The 23,687-nt window shown below is 35.5% G+C and overlaps 3 protein-coding genes across 3 annotated transcripts; 1 reads left to right on the forward strand and 2 right to left on the reverse strand.

Annotated features, from left to right (window-relative positions):
* Positions 1 to 480: 480 nt before the first annotated feature.
* On the reverse strand, positions 481 to 2,714 carry LOC102626389 (AP2-like ethylene-responsive transcription factor At1g16060). Its single transcript, XM_025097431.2, has 5 exons — positions 2,628 to 2,714; positions 2,451 to 2,524; positions 2,316 to 2,366; positions 2,099 to 2,175; positions 481 to 1,622 (listed from the first exon to the last, which is right to left on the reverse strand). The coding sequence occupies exons 2-5, from the start codon at positions 2,492 to 2,494 to the stop codon at positions 1,018 to 1,020; spliced, it is 777 nt and encodes a 258-aa protein (XP_024953199.2). The 5' UTR covers positions 2,495 to 2,524; positions 2,628 to 2,714; the 3' UTR covers positions 481 to 1,017.
* Positions 2,715 to 8,521: 5,807 nt separating this feature from the next.
* On the forward strand, positions 8,522 to 11,511 carry LOC102624108 (heptahelical transmembrane protein 3). The gene is made up of 4 exons (XM_006473996.4): positions 8,522 to 9,019; positions 9,095 to 9,196; positions 9,311 to 9,398; positions 10,704 to 11,511. The coding sequence occupies exons 1-4, from the start codon at positions 8,763 to 8,765 to the stop codon at positions 11,379 to 11,381; spliced, it is 1,125 nt and encodes a 374-aa protein (XP_006474059.2). The 5' UTR covers positions 8,522 to 8,762; the 3' UTR covers positions 11,382 to 11,511.
* Positions 11,512 to 11,738: 227 nt separating this feature from the next.
* On the reverse strand, positions 11,739 to 23,635 carry LOC102623823 (protein REDUCED CHLOROPLAST COVERAGE 2). Its single transcript, XM_006473995.4, has 23 exons — positions 22,944 to 23,635; positions 22,487 to 22,548; positions 21,727 to 21,819; positions 20,972 to 21,044; positions 20,511 to 20,846; positions 20,152 to 20,216; positions 19,925 to 20,056; positions 19,743 to 19,784; positions 19,106 to 19,630; positions 18,863 to 19,020; positions 18,092 to 18,614; positions 17,861 to 17,923; positions 17,675 to 17,776; positions 16,634 to 16,951; positions 16,449 to 16,541; positions 16,261 to 16,362; positions 16,064 to 16,168; positions 15,605 to 15,738; positions 15,288 to 15,471; positions 14,865 to 14,996; positions 14,667 to 14,779; positions 14,431 to 14,509; positions 11,739 to 14,323 (listed from the first exon to the last, which is right to left on the reverse strand). Exons 1-23 carry the CDS (start codon positions 23,011 to 23,013, stop codon positions 12,272 to 12,274), a joined length of 5,556 nt encoding a protein of 1,851 aa, XP_006474058.2. The 5' UTR covers positions 23,014 to 23,635; the 3' UTR covers positions 11,739 to 12,271.
* Positions 23,636 to 23,687: the final 52 nt, after the last annotated feature.

Consider the following 23,687-nt stretch of genomic DNA (forward strand, 5'->3'; position numbering starts at 1 on the left):
ACACTTCTCACCTTCAAGCCTTTTCTAACCTTAATTTGTAATAAACTCCAGCTACTAAAAAATATTGAATCCTACAAAACAAAGTCCTATTTCTCTCGAAACGATGTGTTTTCATGTTAAATAAGGAATGCTACTAGTAATTTCAATGATCTAAGTCCCCACTGTTTATGTCATAATTTCTTCACATTAATATTCCAAAATCCAAATAGGTCCCTGTGATAATTGACGCTGGAGGCCGAATTGATGAGGTCATGTGGAGTTATATTTCTCCATTTAATACCTTATAACTCAAAATTGGTTGGTCAAATAATCTCTAGCTACCTTATAACTCAAATTTGTACTGAAGTCAGATTACATGGACATGATCCAGGATAAAACTTGAGCTAGCTAGTTCAAAAAAGGAACCACATACATGTATAGTAACTACTATAAATTAGAGTGTGTGAATTATTGTTGATATATATAGGAAAAGAATCGCAGTAAAGAGAGACATGCCTTTCTCTTTTTCATTATTGAACAAAAATAGATATCTGAGAAAGCTTATTTTTCTCTCATTAAGTTCATATTATAAGATATGAACCGAGAGATTACATTAAAAACTAATAACAATGAACATAATTTTTTCTAATATTTCTTCCTTTTTAATAAATGAAATCAAAGTCTAATTATCCCAGCCTTCTTCAATCAGGAATCACCTTCAAAAGAATTATTATCTCCTTCTGATCTTGACACCTAAGTGAAGCTCACCAACAACCGCGGCCAAGTATTCACAGAGAACCTAATTGTTTGATTATTTATTTATATTAAAAAAATAACCATAATTAAGGATAAGGTTAACGTGTATTCTAAAACCATAATATTAAGAAAGTGTTTTCGCAACAAGAATCTTAGAAAGTTCTTTCAAAGACTCTGGATGTCGAAAATCTTTCTTGATATGTATGTATCCTTAAAGCACATGTTAACAGAACCCTGATGATATAATAAATGTGAAAAAATAAATAAATAAAGAACTCGTAATTAAGCGTCAAAGTCGCATTGAAACATCGGTGGAACGAAAGAGTTGAGCTCACGAAAGAAGACATCATCATCATCATCTCCTTCCCCGAAATTGCTGGAATCTTGACACCCACCAAAATACGTCTGTATATCTTCAGGGAAGCTGCACTGGAACGGGTCAGAAGACTCCGTTGACGGAGTTAATGATGAGCAATGATGGTTGTCAGCTTCCGACGATGAGGTCATCTCCATCATCTCCTTGAACTTTGACGATTGAAGGAGAAGCCCCAGGGCTGACGTGGCACTCACCGGTCTCACAACAGGCTGATGATAATGATCAGTCAATAATGTTGTCGTGGGTGGTTGATCCCTCACTGTTGATCCGCTTTGGTTGTTGTTGTTAAAGAAGCTTGAGTTCGATTCTTGATGATTATAATCACTATTATTTCCGTTGTTGATTATTGACGAAGATGATGGTGACGTTGTGTCAATCAAGTGAGGATTAATTTGATGATTAGGTTTCAGCCACTTGATGTAACGACTGAGATCAAAGTTGGTGACTGCGTTTAATCCACGGTACTCAATGGCTGCCATATCGTATGCGGTGGCAGCTTCTTCTTGTGTAGCTGAAAAAATAATTAATTAATTAGACAATTAATTAGGAGGTGGAAACTAAAGCTATGAGTTGAATTTTTATGTATATGTTTTGATTGAAAGTAAACATACATTAATTAATTAATTGTTTGGGTTTGATGTACCATTCCCAACAATTTGACTGCGATGTGTTATTTACTATATTAAAGCTATAGCTACTTGTATCTGCATGCTAATAAATGGATACATTTCACTTAGGGTTTGCTAACTACCAATTAACTAACTCTAACTATATTTGATTGGCTTCATCGTAGCTTCAAACAAAAGCAGTTAGCCATTTGCCATGCAGACAAGTTATGCAACAAATGGGCCTTCGAAAATTTATATTCCAAGTCAAGTGATTTGACACTACTTCAACATTTTTTCACATTAAAATATAACATCACTTAAATAATCATGATTTTAGTTTAAAACCAATTAATTAAATATGATTAATTTGAGACATTACCATAAGTTCCAAGATAAAGATATTTGTTTCCAAACACTCTTCCAATCCGGGCTTCCCATCTACCATTATGATGATGCCTGCACCAAAATAGTTTTTTTTTTTTTTTTTTTTTGGGGGGGGGGGGGGGGGGGGGGGGGATAAGGTAATTATCAATGTGGAGAAAATTTTTTAAAAAAATTATACAAAAATATTGAATAGAAAATAAAATTATTAGTACCTTGCAACACCTCTATATTTTGAAACTCCTCTAGAAAATCCACTGCTTTTCCTACAATTTTTCATCTTGATGTTACAAATATTACAAATTTAAAATTAAATAATCTTTTAACTTTTAGAATCAAGAACTCTGTACCTTCTTAATGATCCAATATATTCTTCTCTGGACAGACCCTCCATATCCTTCAATTCTTTTTGGTACGTTGACAGCTAAAACAAATCAATAATGTTTGTATAAGCTTTACTCTTTGATGAAAATCAATATTAATCTATCTTAACAGATGCTAATGGTATTAAAGAGACAGAGATTTACAGGAAAGTTAAGAATAGTGTCTGGGCCCCAATACTTGAGTGCAGCTAAGTCATATGCATGTGCTGCCGCTTCTTCATCGTCATAAGCACCTAAAAATCAATTCATTTCACATTGAAAATCAGAGCCTTTGAAAATTTTCTTCAATTATTTCCATGTCAAGAAAATGCATGAAATGAACTTACTTACCGAGATAGACTGCATTTGAGTAGAATTAATGGCCAGCGAAACCACCACCAAAAAAAGGAACCCAAAACAGAAAGCAAAACTATTATCAATAAAATTGCTACATACCGATCTCAAAAGAAACATAAGAATATCCTTATGTAAAGACAAGATTCAAGCAAGAAAATGAAAACCTTGTCTTCCTTTCTTATTTTGTGATTCATTCCAACAATTCTTGTCCCACAAATGAGCTTCGTATCTACCCGTCCAACGATGCCTGAAACATTCACAAAACACCTCATTTAACTTCTCCTCTATTCTCGACAGCATGAGGAGAACCAGTCAAACCAAAAGGATGTAATGAGCCCTGCTTATCATAACGAACATAAAGCTACGACAACAAAAAAAAGTTACGAAGCATGCACAGAACCTAAATCAAATTAAATTTTAAAGTGGTACATATGCTTGCCTAGTGACGCCTCGATAAATGGAGCTTCGTTGAGGAGGAGAGTCTCTCGGTACACTTCTCCTTGTTCTTTTCACCTTGGTCACACCATTATTGTTATTTGCGTTGCTCTTCTGGCTTTGCTGTGATAATTTCGCCATGAAGAGGAAAAATACAAGCTTTATTCGTTACGTTTGTTGTTGATGAAGAAGTGATAGCGAGAAATATGAAAAATTAGAAGTATTAAGATATATGACTGAGTCCTCCAATGAAGTGCTTTTTAAAGGAATGACAAGGAAGTGGGGCAAAAAGAATAGCGTTAAAATTGTATAGGCTGGCAACATTAGAGGCAGCCGGCTATGAAAAACAAAATTATTAAAACAATAAATTAAAATAAAACTAAAAATGGCTGTAATTTCATGGCCGTCTTTAACCGGCTTGTGTGGTCTCTTCTTCATTGTCTTCACCTAACATTGTGGTATGTATGTGCTATCACAATCGAATTGAAATCCAAATCATTTAATCCTTTCATGCTTTTATTTAGAAGCTAATTCCTTTAATTTGTTTGGTTGTCACATAATTAATGTTATTGTCAACTTTGATGTATAAAGATGTGTGTATAATATATAATCTTGAAATGTAATGATTGGAGTTGAATTATATATACCAATATTTTGGTTGATATAAAGATTCGAAGTTAAAATATCAGATTCCATTAGCTGATAAAATGAGCTCATAAATTCTTGTTCTTTAACTCTTCACAACAACAATTTGATTGAAATGTTTAACAAATCTCCGTGCACTGCACTTTTTGCTATATTAAAACAACCAAATTTTGTTGAAATCGAGTCTTAAATCTTCGAGGAAGAATTTTGAGAGACCATCTTGTACCTATTAGATCTTATAATTTTTTTTTTTCTCTTTACTACTTAGGCCTCTAATATATTTTTAATTACTCATTTCATCATAATCTATTTGAATTTTTTAAAAAAATCATATTCACCATTTTATAATTTTTTTTAAAAAAATTAACAATAAGAATGAAATATAGTATTAACTAAAAACCTAATGGATAAAAATAAATTCTAAAATAAACTACCGTGTCATTCATTTCTCTCTTAAAAATAAAGATCCATTTTTGCCCTCTTTTTTTTTTTTTATGAATAGAGAATACTCAGCTTTTGCACCATAGGTATCATAGCTAATGAATATTTAATTTGTAATTTTGTGATCTTGTGGATACAACTAACCATGTGAATAGTATTAATGTTGATATTACTTGACAATTTATCTCCTTTGTATTTTATTCCTAAAAGATTATATAATTTTATGTACCATTCTGTGGGGCCATACAAGTTTCAATTACAAAAGCATGCCCACATCCATGACCTTGGCTGCAATTAGTTAATGACCATCCATATATTTTCTAAATAATATACACTATATTTTAACAATTAATATATATATGGAAAATTTGGTAACTCAACTTGTAGATCACCTAATTGCAGCAAAAGAAGAAACATGAAAAATTGATTAACAAAAAATTGACCAGTAGCCATTTTGAAGATTTCAGCGTCCAAATTTTCCCAATTATATTCTTTGTCCACAAATGATTTTCGTAAGATCTTAGCTTGAAAATATATCTTTTTTGATTTATTATAACATGTGACACAATCTATAATTAAATCACTAAAACTGATAGTCGCGAGCTCATTAATTAGGGTGCGCTAATTATATATGCATGTCAAGGTAAATATCTCCGTAAAGAGTACATTAATATCTTATGGTTCATAAATTGCGAATTAAAAAAAAAACATAAAGTAATGCTGTCCTACATATCAAAATTTTATCCCAAAACTTCATCGCAAATAATGTAACATTCATTCACTAGTTAGTGAGATAATGTAATTATTTAACTTAAAAATTAAGAAAAAATATTAACCACTTAATGAATGACACATCGAATGTCTTATCATTTAAAATGAAGTTTAGGATAAAAATTTGAGATGTCTATCATTTGCTCAAAAATATAGAGGCACTATTAGCCTTATCCCTGGGCAATGAGAAAGTCTATGTTATATTCCTTATTTTGATTTACAACCATCTGTTGATATTAAATCATTTTGTATTTATTTATTGCAAGCACCATTTTCTTCGACAATTTTTCAAAATACATGGCGTGACATAATTTTATAGTGTTGTTTCCAATAAAATTGTTCAAATTGAATATTCAATTGGATTTTGGATTTTGGAAATCTTGGGCTGTGGAAAATCGGCCACTTCCAAAAGACAATGAATGGGTTGGTTTAGTATAGAGATGATTATGCGGCTCAAGAGAGGCCCATGTCCACTCACCCGAAGAATTCACGATTTCTACACATAATGAGTAGAGGGACTCTTCAATTGGAGTTTTATTTCATTTTTTAAATATATATTGCAAAATTACTGATATTATATCAACTTTTTTTTTGAGAGACTGACAATATAGTGTTAAGTTTGGATAATCAGACCTATAATGACCAAATTCCTTATAAATTACGATTATTCAAAAGAAAATACTTTGTACATGAGGCAATTTGAATCCATGTGGCAAAAAAAGGAAAAAGGACAAGGATCGTACATCTTAGGAAATAGGAAACAAATATTGAGACCACGAGGATGGTATATACAGAGAGAAGGAGTATAAATAAAAAATAAAAAAAAAGTTAACATACATTTATAGTTTTAAATTAAATTCTATTGTACCAAGTTGACAAATAATAATAATAAACATAACCAATATTGTTTGTTGAACTAATAAATAGTTGTTGTTATGATTCCAGCAGTATCCTGTATTCCAAAATCCAAGTTTTAATTTTAATTCCAACTTATGTGAAATTCATTAATTAAATGGTAGTTCAGTAATTTTGTAAGTTATGAAATTCATTATGCAATAGACGGACGACACATAATATTAAGATTCAAGTCGAGACTTAAAATATTGGGATTACTAACATTATTGATTTTAATTCAAAATTGTTATTTTTTAATCTAGCATTCAGACCCACGATGGCTGAACTACTTCACCTAGATGATTGTAATTACTGGCAAAAAGCCAAATTCTCACCCTTTATATCGCCTGAAAGACTCAATATCTGCATAATTCTCCAAGATTATTTTGTGCATAAAATTTGGCCAACTACCTTAAAGGATTTAGTCATAACTATTTTAGGTCAACTTCCTCAAACTTGATGTCCACTTTATCACGAATTCTCCCTACAGAGTTCCATGGAATTGTAATTATATATATACTTGAGGTCCTGATCTTTATGAATTATATCATGCCTCCACTTTTTCCTTAAGCCCTTGAGAAGAGTTGACAGAAAAATTATCAAAATAACTAATTAATCCTTAAAGGTAAAAGACATTTTTAACTTTACATTATAAGATAATAAAACAAGATTGAAAAATAGAAATATAGGGGGTCAAAAAAATACTACCAGTCTCGAAAATAAAACAAAACCCAGCAAACTCACTCTTCAAAATCAGAAGTCAGTAATCCAATGCCAAATCCATGACCAGCGAACCAAAAATACAAAATCTCAACCCCTCCAATAACTCATTAAAACTACCATCAACAAGACCTTTATTTCCATTTTGCTTAGCTAAATGGCTGTTACTAGTTACTATTGAGTCAGCTGTCAAAATGGACAAACTGAGCACACTCAAACAATATATACCCATTTGCAGAATTGAGTGGTTTCTAAGGAAATAAACAAGAGGAAGAAGATGGAGATTTTGGTGATGGTGATGAGTGCTTCGGTGTTGGGATTTGAGTCTAAGTTTTGATAATGATTCCTGTGAGCAAGATAAGGATTTACAGATCCGTAAAGAGAAGATCGACTTCCAACCCAAGACAATTAATGCCTTGGCACTTTATAATATAATTTTAAAATATAATTTACTTGTAGATATCGTTACAATCAAGGGAATTAATGTTTAAATTAACCTTAATGACATCGTCATAATTAGTTAACAGTTGTTAACGGTAATGCTCATCATCATTATCAATACCTTAAAGTTGAAGCTGGGGATAATTAATTGGTGCGAATACTTTTTTGAATGGAGCTTGTGCACTTCAAATTTGAATGATTTGGCCTATCGACCTGGCTTCTTGGGTGTTACTTTCTTTGTAAGTGATTTGCTTCTCAATTAAGGGTTTAATGGTATTTTAAAAATTATAAAAGCGTCACGTTTTGAGTTTCTTACTCTTTTAAGATCTTAAATTTTTTTTAGTATTACTCATATTACATGAAATTTTTTAATTTATTTATATTACTTACGCCTACTCGGCCACTTCACTCACATTTTATAAGAAAGAAAATTGTCTCCAGTCAATTATGAATTAAACCATTATAATTATTTTTATAGGGTTCGAATATATATATATATATATATATAGTTAATTAGATATATCGTGAGAATATTTTTGTCATGAATCTCTCTCGAAATTATTTTTCGATCTTTCTTCTTCCGAATAAAAGTTAGACAAATTCTCACGCAAAATGACCCAGCTCAAGAAAGTTTTGATGGGAAAATGAAATGAGTGTGTAGGTAGATCTGCTTTATAAAATGCTTGAAGCCAAAGAGATAAAGCTTTCGTGTATGTTTCCACATGTTCAGAATGAAGAAACTTTCCTCTTGATTACGTATGATCACTAGATTCACATTTCTCACCTTCCTCTAGATTTTTCTTCTGGAGTTGTAACAAAATCTCAGTGATTTACAAATAATAATAGTAAAAAGCTTCTAAGGATGCGAGCTCGGCTATTTTTTTTTTTTTTCTTTTAGTGCAAATATCTAATGAAACAATAAAATAATGGCATCTTTATCTTTTAAATAAACTAAAACGCACGATTAGTGATTAGAAAATCAGTTTTCTAAAGCATAGAAAATCAGTCTTGTTCATGTGCCAACACAGTAATGTCAATCTTTATATCAGGACTTGCTCACTTATTTATTTTTTAAATTAAAAAAAAAATCAGAAAACCCTCTTGTATATCTAACTAAATCCTTACATTGATTAACTATCAAATAAAATAGCATGCTTTAAATTCATTTTCGTAAGTTTTGCTCCTATGGAATCCATACAAGCTAAGCAATCTGCAAAAGGAAATAGTTCATTAAGACATTAAAGAGAAGCAACCGTTTAGCTCCCAATAATTTGCCGCCACGTTTAGAAATGTTACATATCATATATATTTTATTTTATTTTATTTTTTATAAAAAAAAAAAATAGATATCATATTTCACATTGCGTTTGCTTGTTACTATTGTAAATGCTAACTTTCTAAAGACTAATAGATTTACACGCAGCCATTTGGTTTCTATATAATTCATTCACACATCACAACAAGTACTCACGACACATACATAATCGACCACACTAAACATTTCAAATCCGCTGGATTCACTCAATCGCCGGCCGATCTCTCGCCGGAAAAGGAATCCCACTTGGGAAATTCCGGCGAGGCCAAATATTTTCAACCATGAAGCAGCAAATGAGAAAAAAAGGTGGCAAGATGAAGCAGCTGGATGGTGATTCGTTATCAATAGAGAAAAGCAAGAACAAGAAGAATGATTATATGATTATGAAAAAGGAGAAAAGATTGGTGAAGTTTCAAGAGCTGCCTGATTATATGAAAGATAATGAATACATTTTGGATTATTACAGATGCGAATGGCCATTGAAGGACGCCTGTCTCAGTGTTTTCTCTTGGCACAATGAAACCCTAAACATTTGGACGTAAGTGAATTTAATTATATTTTTCTTTAATTTAATTATTTTTTTAAAGAAAAAATAAATAAATTCTTGGCGCAGGCATTTGGTGGGGTTTTTCATATTTGCAGTATTAGTGGTGATGAGCTCAATGGAGAAGCTGGAGCTTGAAAGTTCTTTCATCATGAAGAAGTTTTTCTCCAGGTAAAAGGAAAATGAAGATTATCAGGACTTGGTTGCAATTTCCATATTTGTTTTGTCCATTTTGGTCCCTTAGAAAAGTTTCTCGAAATTGATTATTTGGTTTGTGGGACCCAGGCCGGGAGAGATTTTTGGACCGTTCGTGCCGATGATGATGATGAAAAACGACACGATGAACGTTTCGGATAATCACATGATGTTTCCGGTGAGTTCCTCTGTTGTTACAATTTCTTAGTTGGCGTATAGAATTATTTTAGTGATCACGTATTTTATGGTTTTACAAATAAATACATAATGTTTTCATTTCTATCAGAAGAGTCCTCCTGACCAAAAGTTTTATCATAATGATCTAAATTCCCTTTACAAAATTGAATTTTGAATTTGGTGATGTGAGAACATGTAACCTAACATTCTTCATGCCACTTGGACACCGAAACTCATTTAATATAAATGAGAACATAGTTGGTCCATTTGTATTTTTCAATGAAATATTTAGTTTTTACAAATCCTAGTGTTAACTATCTTTGAGTGTTCTGAACAAGGACGAGTATCCATTGATACAAATATAAACTATGTCGTTATTTATGAAATAAAAGAATCTTAGGGACCCATATGTTATTACTCCCTTTTCTTTTAAAGAAAATTTTGGTTGGGTAATTTCTTTTATTCAATTGTGGCTGAGATAAAATGGGCGGGGCAACATGACAGCAGAGAGATGAGACTATCACAGATAGGGCCCAGAAAGCGAGATATTCCAAAGCCCAGAAGATTGGCTGATAAGTGGGGCCAGGCACCATGTGATCTTTTGATGCTTTTGACGTTTTTTTCAAAATGTCCTCATTTTTTTTGGATTTTTTAAATAATTTTTTTTGTTTAGATATGCTTTCCAAAAAAGAGATTAAAAAAAAAAGATAAATTATTGTAAATGACTTTCATTTTCCTAAATATTTTATATTTGTTCTAATAAAAGGTCATGCAAGCGTGTAGGCAGGTGTAGGGTTTTGAAAGGGTCTCCTCTTTTTCATTTTAATTTCAGTAAATGCAATGAATTAGGGTTTCATATTCCACATGGGTGCTTTCAATTTTCATTGAAAGCTTGCTGACTTGCTCAATCAATTTTGGAACCATTTATTAGTCAATACCTTACCATTCGCTCACTTGCATATTGTAATCTTAAAATTTAGTTTCATAAGTATTATAAAACTCAGCCTGATTTTGAAAGTTTTGGTAAATTTTGATTGTAAACGTCAGTTAAAGAAAAGAGGTAAAAACAGAACTGCTATTTGACTATGTATAAAGCCTGGGGGGCAAGGAATTGTTTTCATGATAACCCCCCAACCAAAAAAAAAAAGGGCTCTTCTACAATATGGCCCCTGAATTGTGGATTCTGGTTCTTAAGCAGACATGAGAGGGACTTGTACTAACTTTCTGATTCTAACGCGATCATATATTATTGGACATAAATTATTGGATGGTGCTCTATTGAAAATGGTATTGATGTCGTTTTCAGGGTTCACTCATGAATAACATTACAGAGCCATCAGGTTTCCACGTACGTGAACAAGTTACTCAAGAAGCAATTCCAAAGTGGCCTTGGTTTGTTTTCTTATTTGGTGCAATGGGTTGCTTAATTTGCAGCTCTCTTTCTCACCTTCTTGCTTGCCACTCTAGACGCTTTAATATCTTCTTCTGGCGCCTAGATTATGCTGGAATCTCCCTCATGATCGTCTCCTCCTTCTTCGCTCCCATCTACTACACCTTCTACTGCCACCCGCAAACCCGATTCCTTTACCTTACTTCCATAACCACGCTGGGAATCCTCGCCATCATCACCCTGCTTGCACCTGGTCTATCTTCTCCCCGTTTCCGCTCTTTCAGGGCCTCACTATTCCTTGCCATGGGATTCTCAGGTGTGATACCCGCAACTCATGCACTCATCCTCCATTGGGGTCATCCGCATGTATACATTTCCCTTGGATACGAGCTTGCTATGGCGGTCTTATACAGTGTAGGAGCTGGCTTTTATGTTGGCAGAATTCCAGAAAGATGGAAGCCTGGTGCATTTGATATTGCAGGGCACAGCCACCAGATTTTTCATGTGTTTGTTGTCTTGGGGGCACTTGCTCACTGTGCTGCCACATTATTCATTATGGATTTTCGCCAGGGATCTCCTCCCTGTGTTTCTTAGACGTTTTAAATTTAGCTAGAGATTAATCATATTCGGGACAACTTTTAGTCCCTGTCAGCAGTTTTATTCAAAAGCAATTCATGTTGCACTTGTAACTTCTGAAAAATAGTATATAACTACTGTTAAGAAATCACTTGACTCAAGAATTAGTAAGGCAGAAGCAGAATCAAACACAGTAAGGAGGGAATATTTGAAGACAAGACTTGTCGTTCAAAACTAGCTCTGGTACCATCACAATTAACCACTAGATCGAAAGCTTAAAATTTGAGCACTTAATCTTTTCTCTACTTATTCAGGCAAGTTGCATAGGGAAGTATGCTAAAAGATTTCACCAAAAAAGCAGTTATTTGCCGAATCTGTTACAAGCCGATTCTTACATTTCAAACATTTAACTTCCGGACATCAAAGTTCTGTCTACAGACCAACTATTGAGCAGTAAGATTACAACAGGTTATCAGAAATTGCATTTAGCTAAAGGCAACAAAACTGAAACTTTACTAATTATCAGTGCATATCTTACATGCAGCCAATAGTCCTAGTATGACATAACAGGTACAAAATTCTCGAATTTATTGCTGTTTAAATTAATAAAAAAGAATAAAAGGAAAAGACATGAACTGACCAGAGAACTACTCAAGGGATCCTTCTTGGTGACGGTATATCTTTTACATACCAGCTGCTGAACAATATCTTTCTCACTGCAGCAGACCCAAAGTACCAAAAAAATCTTCACGTTGCCTGGTACACTAGTCAAAAACTTCTAAGTAGAATAAAATATTCCTGTGAGTCCCAGCCTCCAGTGTCTTGTATATAGCTTCTGTCATCTCTCACAGCTATACAACCCTCAGCTGTGAACCACTCGCATAGTATTTAAGAAAAATTAAAGGCCTTCAACTTGTAACCTCAACTATTTCAGCTTCACTGTCGCTGTAATCTCCCCAACACTTGCTTATTTTTTCTTCAACTGGTTTATCATTGAAAATATCCTTTGCCAAAACTGCGCCGCTGGTCACTGGGGCTACATCCGTTGGTTTCTCTTCAACTACAGGATTATTGCTCTCATTGTGCACGTATGAATCTTCAGTAGGTTTTTGCTCAGTTGGCTGAGTCTCAACCTTACTTTCCACCGAGGACTTCTCATCATCAGGGTTGATTTCAGCTCCAACATCAACAATTATAACACCAGCAGAATCTACTGAATCAATAGGAGCAGGAATCCCATTTTGAGTCAGTGGCATACCATTCATAAACCCATTAGGCATAACTGGAACACCATTTGGGGATACAGCGAAACTGTTTGGAGACACTGGCATGCCATTTGGAGAAACCGGATAGCCATTAGGAATCCAAGGTTGGCTTGGTACAAACTCAGCTGCATGTGGGTTCATAATTCTTGGAGGGCTGAAGTGATTTACTTCTGCAGTATGTTCAGCATTAGGAAAACTAAGTTGTTTACGTGGGACCCTATTTCCAGATCTGTTATAGCCACCAGACAGTCTTGGACCGTAAGGAACTCGAGCTGTAGCAGACTGATGAGGTGATCTACGGACAGGATTAACCTTAAGCATTGGAGGTATATTCACTGGTGGAGGAAGAATACCTCCATGATCTTTGAAAGCAGGAACAACAATAGAACCAAAAACTGGAACTGTGGATGGGTTAAATGGCGGTGCAGCAGCAGAAAGTTTTGTTGTTGTCTCCTTTACCGTTTCTACTTCATCGCGCTTTTCTACTTGAGCTGGCAATGGATTGACACCGATGTCATCATTTGGTAGTTCTTGCGGACTTTCTGTTACTTTCCCTTTAGGAAAAGAAGCATCCTGTTCTGGTAACAAAGTTGATTTCTCGGTTAAAATGGTCTGAGGTTCCAGATCAGGGGAAGCCTCTATGCATCTCTGCAGTGATCCTGACTCCAAGCCATCGATTTTAGAAGGATTAACGTTTGAATTCTTCAAAGGATCTGAATTTTCAAATCCTAGAACTTCTACATTTCCAGCTTCTGTATTTGTGGTTCCAACTGCAGCGCCTATTACTTCTTTTCCAGCCTTTGCTGCTGTATCCACTAATGCAGAATCCCTTTTTGTCTGCAAGGTTTCACCTGAGTCCCTGACTTCTGTCTTTTCTTCTTCCTTGACAGAGTACTTTGTTTCTCCCTCAGAAACCACGAGTTGGTTTTCTTCTGCGGGCTTCACAGCTGTCACATCACCTGGGGTGACCACCGACATTGCTGCCTCCTGATTCACCTGAGAACTTGATTCTATGGCAGGATTCCCTTTTGGAAACTGTTCAGCCACGGCCTTCACAATTGTTCCGGGAGGAGCCAAAGCAACTTCTTTGTAGGAGAAAAGTTTCCCAGCTGCTTGAACACCCATTGAACTTGCAGCAGGAGCAGACTTGGCAAGTAGATCGGTGGAAGCTGGGCTAGCTGGGGATGATTTATCTGCTCCTGCAGTGGAAATGCTTGCAGCTTGTAACTTAGGACTGAAGCTTGAACTTTTAACAAACTTTTTGGGAACAGGAAGATTAGATCCAGATGTGGCAGCAGATTCACTTGGAATCGGTTTTGGGGATGTGAAATTAATGGGCTTTCCTCGATATCTTGATGACTGAGATACATTTGTAAAGTTAGTATCTAGTTTTGCTAGGCTTGGCCTCCTTGAACCAGAAGATCTGCGAGCTGTAAGTGAGCGACCCTTGGGAACAGCTTCCTGCCATCCTTCATCTGAATTCTCCTCTTGTTCAAGGTCATCATTTTTAATCATTATCGATTGATCTGGGAGACCTGAATCAGATTTTTCAATCTTAGGTTCCAACAAATGAACCTCAGATTTATTCTCTTTATCACTTGAGTTCTCCACTACAGGAGAAGTTGGTGACACAATTTCGTCCTTCTGATATTCGTCCGAGACAGTTTCGCAAGTTTGGCCAGGTTTGCCTTTGAGCTGCATGATGAAGGAAAAACTATTAATAAGATTATTTCTGCACAGAGAAAAACAAGCAGGATGAGCAGTGTAAAGAATGAAAGTTGGGATAATTATCATCTTATCACCTTTGCACGAGCTTTCCTTTGGGCATCTCTTGCTTTAGAGTCTGTGTCTGGTGCTATGTAATCCAAAAGGTCTGAAACACTGATTCAAGATGGGAAACTTTAGTTAATACCCGGTGGTTCAGAAGAACGTCAATTTAAATTTGAGCACTGTTTATATTTTAGCATTGGAATTAAAACTCTGTTGAAGGAAATGAAATGATATGCAAGGATATATTATTCTGCTCTGACATTGTTACCTTAAATGACCTTTGCTGGATATTGAGGCATCTGGCTTTGGGGTACCATTGCGTGCAGCTTCTTGCTGCTCCAAAGCCTTAGATTCAAAGTACTCGAGCCATGCAGCAGCATCCTACAAAGTTCATTGTATGAGAAGTTGAAAAACAAGGAACATCATAAAATAATATTCAATCATCATACAGCAAAACTGAACCTACCTGTGTCCGCAGATCCTCAGACCCAAGTTTGGCCTGCAGTATTTGCAGGGTAGTTTGTTCATGCTGAACACTTAAGGAGTATGCCTCCATCAAAGAGAGAGCAATTGCTATGGCATGGTAGCTGGCAGCAGTCTGAAGAAACCAGAAAAGTATTTAAAGCAAATACAATCGAATGATCTAAAGTATGGGACTAACCATATTAGTCCAGAACCAAGCTACTCACCTGCCTGAATCATGTTTTAATTTTGAATGAACCTTAGAGGCCATCATTCAACCTAATTATTTCTAAAATTTCTTTTATTAGTCATAACATATTAAAATAGACTTCCATCTTGCAAATCTAATCAAAGTAAAAGCATTAAAGCACTAGTTTTATAATACCATGCTTCTAAAATGCTTCCTCTGTGAGAGTAAAAATATTACCTGTATATGATCAGCTCCAAGTAGTCTTTGGTTACACTTCAGAGCTTCGTGTAGGTACCTAAGAGCAACATGGACATTCCCCAAACCTTCTTCCATCATTGCTACGTTAATGTAGGTGGCTGCCGTATTTGGATGAGAAGGACCGCATGTTAAATGCAAGAGATACAATGCGCGATTGACATACCTAGAATAAGGAAAACATGTTTGTAAGTTCACAATAGGATATCCGCTATATTATAGAGAATCATGAGGAATAGCCCTAATAAAAACATAATAATCTAGAAAAATAAGTCAATAAGAAATCTATAATAACTCACTTCAAGGCTAACTCTGTATGTTGAAGTCGATAGTAAAAGACAGCTAGGTCTCCATAACTCTTCATTGTATCTGGATGATCAAGTCCAAGTTCTCTCTCATTTATATCCAGTGCTTTTTGCTGGTAAATGGTTGCCTAATGATGTGAAAAAGGTCAGCATTGAACAGAAAAGTTAAAAGAACTTGCATGATAAACGATGTCATATTTCTACAAAGTTAAGAATGTAACTTAAACTAGAAAACTTTCTGAGGTCAGAGTTGTGCAGGAATATGTCATGCATTCAGTACTGATACTTCTTTCAAATTATGGTCTACTATAAACAGACACCAGAATACCATGTTCAAGGTACTAAAATAACAACTGCAATGGGCTTGAGTTTCTCCAGACATGAGTGGCCAGCACAACAATATCAGCCATCTGATGCATGCATACTAGTATTTAAATGTTTCAAAGCAATTACCTGATTAAAATCCCCTGTATGGTAGAGCACTACAGCCAGGAGACTATATGCTCCAGCTGTCATTCGATGGTAAGGACCACAAACTGACATAAGCTTCGAAAGTGCCTTCAAGATTCAATATGGAACACTGGTTCAATTTGCCATTGCCGCTAGTAAAATATACTGAAAAGTGATAAAGAGAAAGAAGCTATCCAAACCTTAGAGCCATAATTAACAGCATCCTCCAATTTTCCTTTGTCCAAAGAAGTCTTCGATGATTCAAGTAGTGTTCGCCCATCTGCAGATGAACATGCAACATGCTGTAGGGAAGAATAAAATTTGTTATAAAACTGAAGTGTACTACAAGTAAGATCATAGTCTGCTTCTAATGGCAATACAATGTTACCTTATAGACAGGAACAATGCTTATGATATCCGATTTTCTAAAAGGAGATTCAGAGTCCATATCATAGTCCCTAGGAACAAGCTCAAGCCCAACCTGACAAAAGAATACTTCACTAAGAAACCCAGAGATGGAGTATATTCATTCTAAGGTACACCAAAGAGCAGCAAAAGGGTCTAATCACAAACCTTATGAGATAACCCACGAAGAATGGAAAATTTTCTCAGGTCCGGGCAGCTTTCATGATTCCACCGCCATCCAAATCTTCTTAAAAGGAAAGTCTCCACCCATTTCCATTTTAACATATCTTCATTAGTGATATCTTCATCGGCATTTGCAGATGGTGTTCCTAACAATATGTTCAAACATGCTGCTATTGATGCAGCCAAGTCAGCAACGTTGTCAACTGCTGCTACAACAGCTTGCAATATGTGTTTATAAGCTCGAACAACCATCTCATGTACACATAGCGATTGAACATGAGGTAGCTTGTCTGCCAGTTCAACCTAGAATGTTCCCAGGAAAATTGGAAAAGAAAAGAAATTAAAAGTGAGCAAGAATGAAAACAACGTAGAAGAGAAGGAAGAGTGTAGTTAAAATTTTATAATAGGGGGACACCAAACATTTCTTAGTAGTTACCAGCATCCACACACTTCTCAATAAAAATATGCAATCTCATATAAAGCAATGGTAGAGAACAAGAAGATGATAAACAAATTGAAGTTTTTCTTGGCTGATTGATTATTTTAGGACTCTCAATCCCCTATTTCACCTCCCCCTGCTAACCCTTTCTCTTTGAACAACTTTGAACAACTTTAGTGACAAACATAACTTCTCTTCTGTCACCATATAAACAACAATCATTGCTTAGCTCTTTGATACTTGGTAAGATGAAAAACTGCAAATTACTTTTTCAAAATGTAATTTTACTTTACCCAATGTGAATTGCTTCTTCTAGAGAAGAGATAGTGTATAGGAAAACTGAAAATAATCATGCCCTAACCTTCAACCATATGAATTTTCAATTACTGTCTGTAACTGTTTTATAGTATATTTGACTACAATAACTATGTTCTTCTCTTTGCAGTTTCTTCCTGTCTATATCGAGGGCAAAGAAAAATCAACCAGCCTTTACTAGAGGTAGAATGTCATTCGTTAAGTTGTGGCATAAGAAGTTTAAAAAATGAATAAGGTAATGAACAAGAAAATACAAGAAATAAAGAAATTACCACGCGTCCCAAGGAGCACATTTGCAAACCTCTGGTATGCATAAAATCTGTCAATGTTCTTCCATCAACTGGTGAAAGTTCTAGGGAGCCAAAATCTGCTACCTGATAAATTTGGGTGATACCAACCAGATATATTATCCGCAGAAAATCTCAGGGGAAATGAAAAGATGGTAATAGGGAACTAACCAGTTTTGGAAGTGCAGTATCAGCATAGTATTTATGCGCCATTTCAATCAACTCATCAGGTGACTGCCACACAAACAAACAATTACAATGGAAAAAGGTAATGGAAAGACTACCGAGTTTAATAAGCATGTAAGGATAAAATCTTGAACTACATTGGAAAACTAGAAAGATAGATGATTTTAAGAAAAATTATTGATCAAATCTTGTTATCCAGAGAAGCAGTAAGCAAACCTTAAGGTGAAGACCAGTTTCTGATTCTTTAAGGCGCAAATAAGCTGATTCAGAAATCAGCTTTTTCCACAATTCTTCCATTTCCTCATCTCGTTTCTCCAATTCCTTCTGATCAGTAGCATCAGATTTCTTATTCATGTCAAGGTTGTTATCTGCAGGAACCTGCTTTCCCTGCTCAGTTTTGTTGATTCTGCCATCTGTTTTCTTCTTTATATCCTTCAGCAGTGCACCTTGCTTTCCAAGACCCTTGACAGCAGGCTCAAGCTTAGGTTCTTCAGTTTTCTTGGATTCATTTTTCCCAGAAGCCTGATTTTGCAAATGTTGCACCCAACATGCTCCTAGCTCCCATCTTATAGATCTGGTATGTTTGGAGGGTTCTTCTTGCAACTTCAGCAAACTATCCTCTATTACTTTCCGTACCAAAGACCTAGCCGACCGCAAATTCTCGAAATCTGTACTCTGAGATCGCTGAAATGCACTAGAGCTTTGAGGGGAGGATGACTTGTGCAATAGCATCCGCAAGCTGAAAAATGATGCCAGGAAGAGTAGTAAATAAGGTACAATTCCGTGTGTACATTATTCCTTTCATTTTAATGTATCCTAAGGTGTTCAGGCGTGTGTGCATGCCCATGGATGGGAATTGATGGAAAAGTTAGTCAGATAGATGTGTACTCTATTGTGTATCAAGTTAAAGTATCCAACAAAACAAGCGTTTTATTAGTAGCGCATCTTCAGTCCACAATCATACACTAAGCCAAGGTATTAGCTGACCTATTCACATTCAAGGCATTTGCACCTCCTTCAGTCTGGTCCTCAATGTCAATGTCCTGCGGAATAGGATGTCCATCCCAATTCACCTCTGCTGAAACTTTTACAACAGCTGTATAACCAGAATGTCTGATAATCACAACGCCCAAAGTAGAAGTGTCCTGCAAGACCAAAAGACGAAATCAACTATTAAAACAACCTACTTCAGTAAATCGATATAAGCATTCAAAGCAATGTAGCCCTCACGTGAATAGTTGTGCTCTCATCAGCTGTTATGCCTTTTAGTAAATTTCTCTGAGTAAGGTCTTTTTGTGACATGCCAAGAACCTGACTTCCATCATTTTTACAGTCCAACTTTACACTAGCATCTGGCACATCTCTTGCCACCTTAATAATTAAATCTCCAACTCTTTCCTCATGCACAATTGAAGCAGCAGGATCATTTAAAGAGTGCTGGTTACTCTCAATGAGAGTTTTTATTGCTGCAACAGCTTTAAAAAGTGATATGTCGACAAATAAACTGTGAAGTAAAAAGGCTTTGCGATCTCGAATTTGCCTCTCTTCTGCTGTTTTGCAAGGCATTGCTGCCAAAATTGCAAACTCTCTTGCCCACTGCCTGTTATCATGTTTACCATCTCTTCCTTGCCCACCTCCACTTCCTCCCCAGTTTTCATCTTCCACAGGAAGATGTGGGAAAATAGATGGGTTATCAGCAACAACTGGGGGGACAACCCATGTGTTTGCCCGAAAACCATAAGGAAGGTTGCCAAACTGAAATGGATACACAAAACATAAAATATATATAAGTGTAAAATCGTTTTCTCGATGGGATTACAATAAAAATTGTGAAAAACTATATCTAGTAAAGTATGCGCATGCGTACTTTATTGTGTTCAGTGAAAGCTTTCATAAGAGCTTTGTATGCCTGCAAGCAAAGTTTATAGTTCAATGAGTAGCACAGACCTCCATGAAAAAGTAGAAGTTGCACGTACGGAAGAAAAAATATTGAAAATAAGAATTCATCGAAACATGGAGCTACATGAGTGACACATATATTGAACTTACAGCATCAAAGGGCCTGCTTATTTGCTGGAGCAAACTGACTAAGGAGTGAAAAAGAAGAGGACGTTTTCCAGCTGGGTAGAACCCTTCTCGGGAAGCGACAATTGTCATCGGCTTCCCACTGCACACCCGAACCTGCATTATTCACCCATACCCACCGAATACAAATATTAGTTTACATTGAGAGAACAAATAAACAATCATCTACATTATAACTAAAAGTCCCTCACATCAATTTGAAAGAAATCATCATCTGTTTTATCCTCGAGGAACGGACGAGTCGACCTTCGAATGTCTGCAAGAGATACACAAGCGGAAAACAACCAACAAATAATTAAGCAGCAGACTCTACACAAACAAATATTGATGATTCATTCGTACAGCCAATTTTGTTAAATTGAGTTAAAGAAATAACAACAATGTAACAGAACCACAACATTATTTACAAGCTAAACGTTGCACAATACATACATGTTCCATTTCAGGGTCTGTGAGCTCGCATCTTTTACAAATTCAAAAGATTAAAAAAAAAAAAAGAAAGCTTTTAAGAAACCGGCGTCGTTCTAAGGAAACAAATTCGAGGGCTTACATTGAAGCGGCGGAGTGAGGTGCGAGAAAGAGAAGAAATCGTAGAACTGGCCGAGTCTCGGAGGCGGACACATGGACACCGCGTCACCTTTCTCCGTAATCTCCGACGTGTCCTTTCCACTCTTCGCCACGTGTCCGACGCAAACTCCGGCTCTATTCTCTCCCGCCTTGTTAGGCTTTGAATCACCTCCATTCGGAGACGTCGGTTCGCTCTCGATATTCGAACCGGCACTGGTCCGACCGGGCGGTTTGGGTGATGCACCGAAGCTGTTTGTGCAGGCGACGATGTCAAGGAGTCGACGTATGTGAGCGACTGCTTGCTCCTCTGAGTAGTCCTCTGTTTGGAAAATTTTAAAAATTAGTTAGGGATCTGATTTGGTGTAATTAGTGTATCTTAAGTAATGATTGGCGTTAGATCTAGACCGTTGGGCTGGGAGCGAGGTGCGTAGATTGATGATTTACCTTCTTCGACGGTGAGGTGGCAGGGTTTGAGCGAGACGACATCCACTGAATCTTTGAGTTTCGATCCTCGTACCTGTAGGGGATTTCAGGATTCAGTTGGAAGCAGTTAATGTGATCGTTATTTGGCGGGTTCAACATTTTCATGCTTAAATTATATCATGTTTGTTTATGGAATTTCCTTGAATTTTAGTTTTTCGCATATAAGGTTATTTTAGATGTTGAATCAAAATACTCAAATGTTAATGTAGTGAAAAAAAAAAAGATCATTAATTAGTAATTCATTACGCAAGTACCCGCAAAACCATCTTGATGAAAAAAGAAAAAAAAAATATATATATATATAAGCAAATGTTAAGTTATAATAATTGTAATATACATTTCTCATGTGAACCACATAAATTATAAGTCTTATAATTTTATGTGGTTCACATAAAAAATATATGGTACAATTATTATAACTTAAAGACTCCCATATATATATATATATATGATAAAAGTAATATCATGGTAATCAACAGCCACCGTAAGATCAATGGACCACTTTCCGCATATCGACGACAATAAATGAACGACCAGCAAGTACATCCCAAAAAGGGACACTTAGATTGACCGTGAAAGCGATTGTATTATTTATATGAATGCAAGCAAATTATAACCGGGGGGCCACAAGCGGCGCAGGTTAGCAGAGCGTGGGCCGAAGTATAAATAATGAAATAGAGAGGGTGAGAATAATAAATAGAATTAAATAGAAGTACCTCGTGAGATAAAGTGAAGTTGGTCAAATGGCATGTCTCGACGTGGACCCCTAAAAGCTTTCTCACATCCAAGATCCTGTCTGTAGAGATACCCTTCACAAATTCGAACAAAACGTTCGCATCAAAACATTTAAAAAACTTTTATGATAATTTTTATTTCACTCATGCTTATATATGGTAATTTATCAGTTGGAGTTGGAGATACAGAATTAGAAGTGAGATTTTAGTTGCATTGCAAGTGTAATCATGTTTCTCATCTGCACTATGCCATATATCTAAAGCCATAATATAATGCAAATTTTTTTTAATAATTGAATTTCTTATTGGCTTCCGCAACGGAATTTTTTTTTACTTATTTTAAGTAATAACGAGTTCGGCAAAAAAAAAATAAAAAAAAAATCCAAAATTAGCAAATTGGACAATGGACTTTTCACCATAGCTGTATGCATGTACAAATGTTGGGCTAAAAGAGGTACCCATGTTCTATTGCCCAATGAGGTCTAAAATTCTCCATTAACATTAAGAGGATATTGGTGAAAAATCATTTGCAAAAACATCATTTCATATGCATAATTATTTTTTTTTTTTCTCTTGAAAATTTGGTGGGATAAGAATGTAAGCAACTAAAATCATATATTTATATATATATATATATATATATATATATATATAGTTCAGCCCTTAATACACAAAAATAAATAAGTAAATAATAAAGAGAGACACGGACAAGAATTTAAGAGTAGGTTAGCTTCACACATACCTTGAGCGTGACTTGTGACTCATCCGGTGTTTCGATTGTAATCTCGGTTACGGTTGGCAAAACTGCGTTATTACGAAACAACAAATTAGTTATATATAAAAAGTTTACACAATTAAAATGCTTAAATATGTAGCTTGTTAAAGAACGATAAAGTTGAAGATAAGGTTCCGTTTGGTTGCCAAGAAAATAGACGAGAATCGACAAGAAACTATAATGAAATGACTGTCATAAGCTACAAACACGTATATGGATTGACAAGATGAGGCTGTATTATTGGTTGCCAAGAAAATATGAAATGACTCTTGACGTACGAGATGAAAACACGTATTATACAGACAAAATTGTTCGTATCTGGGTATATATATATACGAGTTGCAAGCTTTTTTTTTTTTCTCAAAATCCAATTTCTCAGCGACCAAACAGAAAAGTAATAATAAAACCATAAATGAACCGAGACCTTTCTCTTCCTTCTTCTTCTTCTCTCCCTTGGCTTTGTGTGGCTTTGCCTTGCCTGTTTTCGGAGCCATTGTGCTTCCAAGTGTTGAATTGGTATTATAACTTTTCAGCTGCAGCAGGCTGAATCCAGTGACCTAGCTTCGATAAATACTATGACTACTTGAATTGAATTTATCGACCAAAATTATGTATCACCGAAACATTCTCTGTATGCAAAATTCTGACTCTCTTCAATTGGAAAAAAATAAAATAAAAAAAGTATAAACAATGTAAATGAATAATATATATATTAAGAAATTGCACCAGCAATAGCACGCAAGAACTAGAGGTGTCCGAGAGTGCTTTTACTTGGTGAAAATAACAAAGTAGGAGGTTAAATGAATTGAAGTGACGGTTACTTGCATATTAAAAGTGCTCAGATAAAAGGAAAAATAAGAAAGGAAGGAAGCTGGCTGGCTGGGGACACAAAAGTTGATGGTGTTTCAAGTAAAGAGGATGTGGGAGGAGGAGACAGCAGAGACAGATATAAGAGTGGATAGGATAAGGTGAGATTTGAGAGTGGGAAGGGAAGAAGAGCCTTTTAATTTTTCTTGTACGCAAGAATACACAAAAATAATGTGAGGCTGGCGATTTCAGGCCTCTCATTTTTTTCTTCTTTCAATTCCTCAGTAACACCTCATCGTAATCTTGATTGACCCCAGCGCTCTTTTATTTGCCATCCAACTCGATTTGGAAGATCGTCATT

Source organism: Citrus sinensis, chromosome 9 (genome assembly GCF_022201045.2).
Source record: "Citrus sinensis cultivar Valencia sweet orange chromosome 9, DVS_A1.0, whole genome shotgun sequence".
Classification (NCBI taxonomy): domain Eukaryota; kingdom Viridiplantae; phylum Streptophyta; class Magnoliopsida; order Sapindales; family Rutaceae; genus Citrus; species Citrus sinensis.

Coding starts and splice junctions, on each gene's coding strand:
- LOC102626389 (XM_025097431.2), bottom strand. CDS start 2,494: ATGGAGGGTCTGTCCAGAGAAGAATATATTGGATCATTAAGAAG. Junction 2,367..2,450: donor TATATTGGATCATTAAGAAG/GTACAGAGTTCT, acceptor GAAAAATTGTAG/GAAAAGCAGTGGATTTTCTA. Junction 2,176..2,315: donor AAATATAGAGGTGTTGCAAG/GTACTAATAATT, acceptor ATTTTGGTGCAG/GCATCATCATAATGGTAGAT.
- LOC102624108 (XM_006473996.4), top strand. CDS start 8,763: ATGAAGCAGCAAATGAGAAAAAAAGGTGGCAAGATGAAGCAGCTGGAT. Junction 9,020..9,094: donor GAAACCCTAAACATTTGGAC/GTAAGTGAATTT, acceptor TTCTTGGCGCAG/GCATTTGGTGGGGTTTTTCA. Junction 9,399..10,703: donor ATAATCACATGATGTTTCCG/GTGAGTTCCTCT, acceptor TGTCGTTTTCAG/GGTTCACTCATGAATAACAT.
- LOC102623823 (XM_006473995.4), bottom strand. CDS start 23,013: ATGGCTCCGAAAACAGGCAAGGCAAAGCCACACAAAGCCAAGGGAGAG. Junction 19,021..19,105: donor ATGAGAGCACAACTATTCAC/GTGAGGGCTACA, acceptor TTGGTCTTGCAG/GACACTTCTACTTTGGGCGT. Junction 16,169..16,260: donor CTGTTAATTATGGCTCTAAG/GTTTGGATAGCT, acceptor TGAATCTTGAAG/GCACTTTCGAAGCTTATGTC.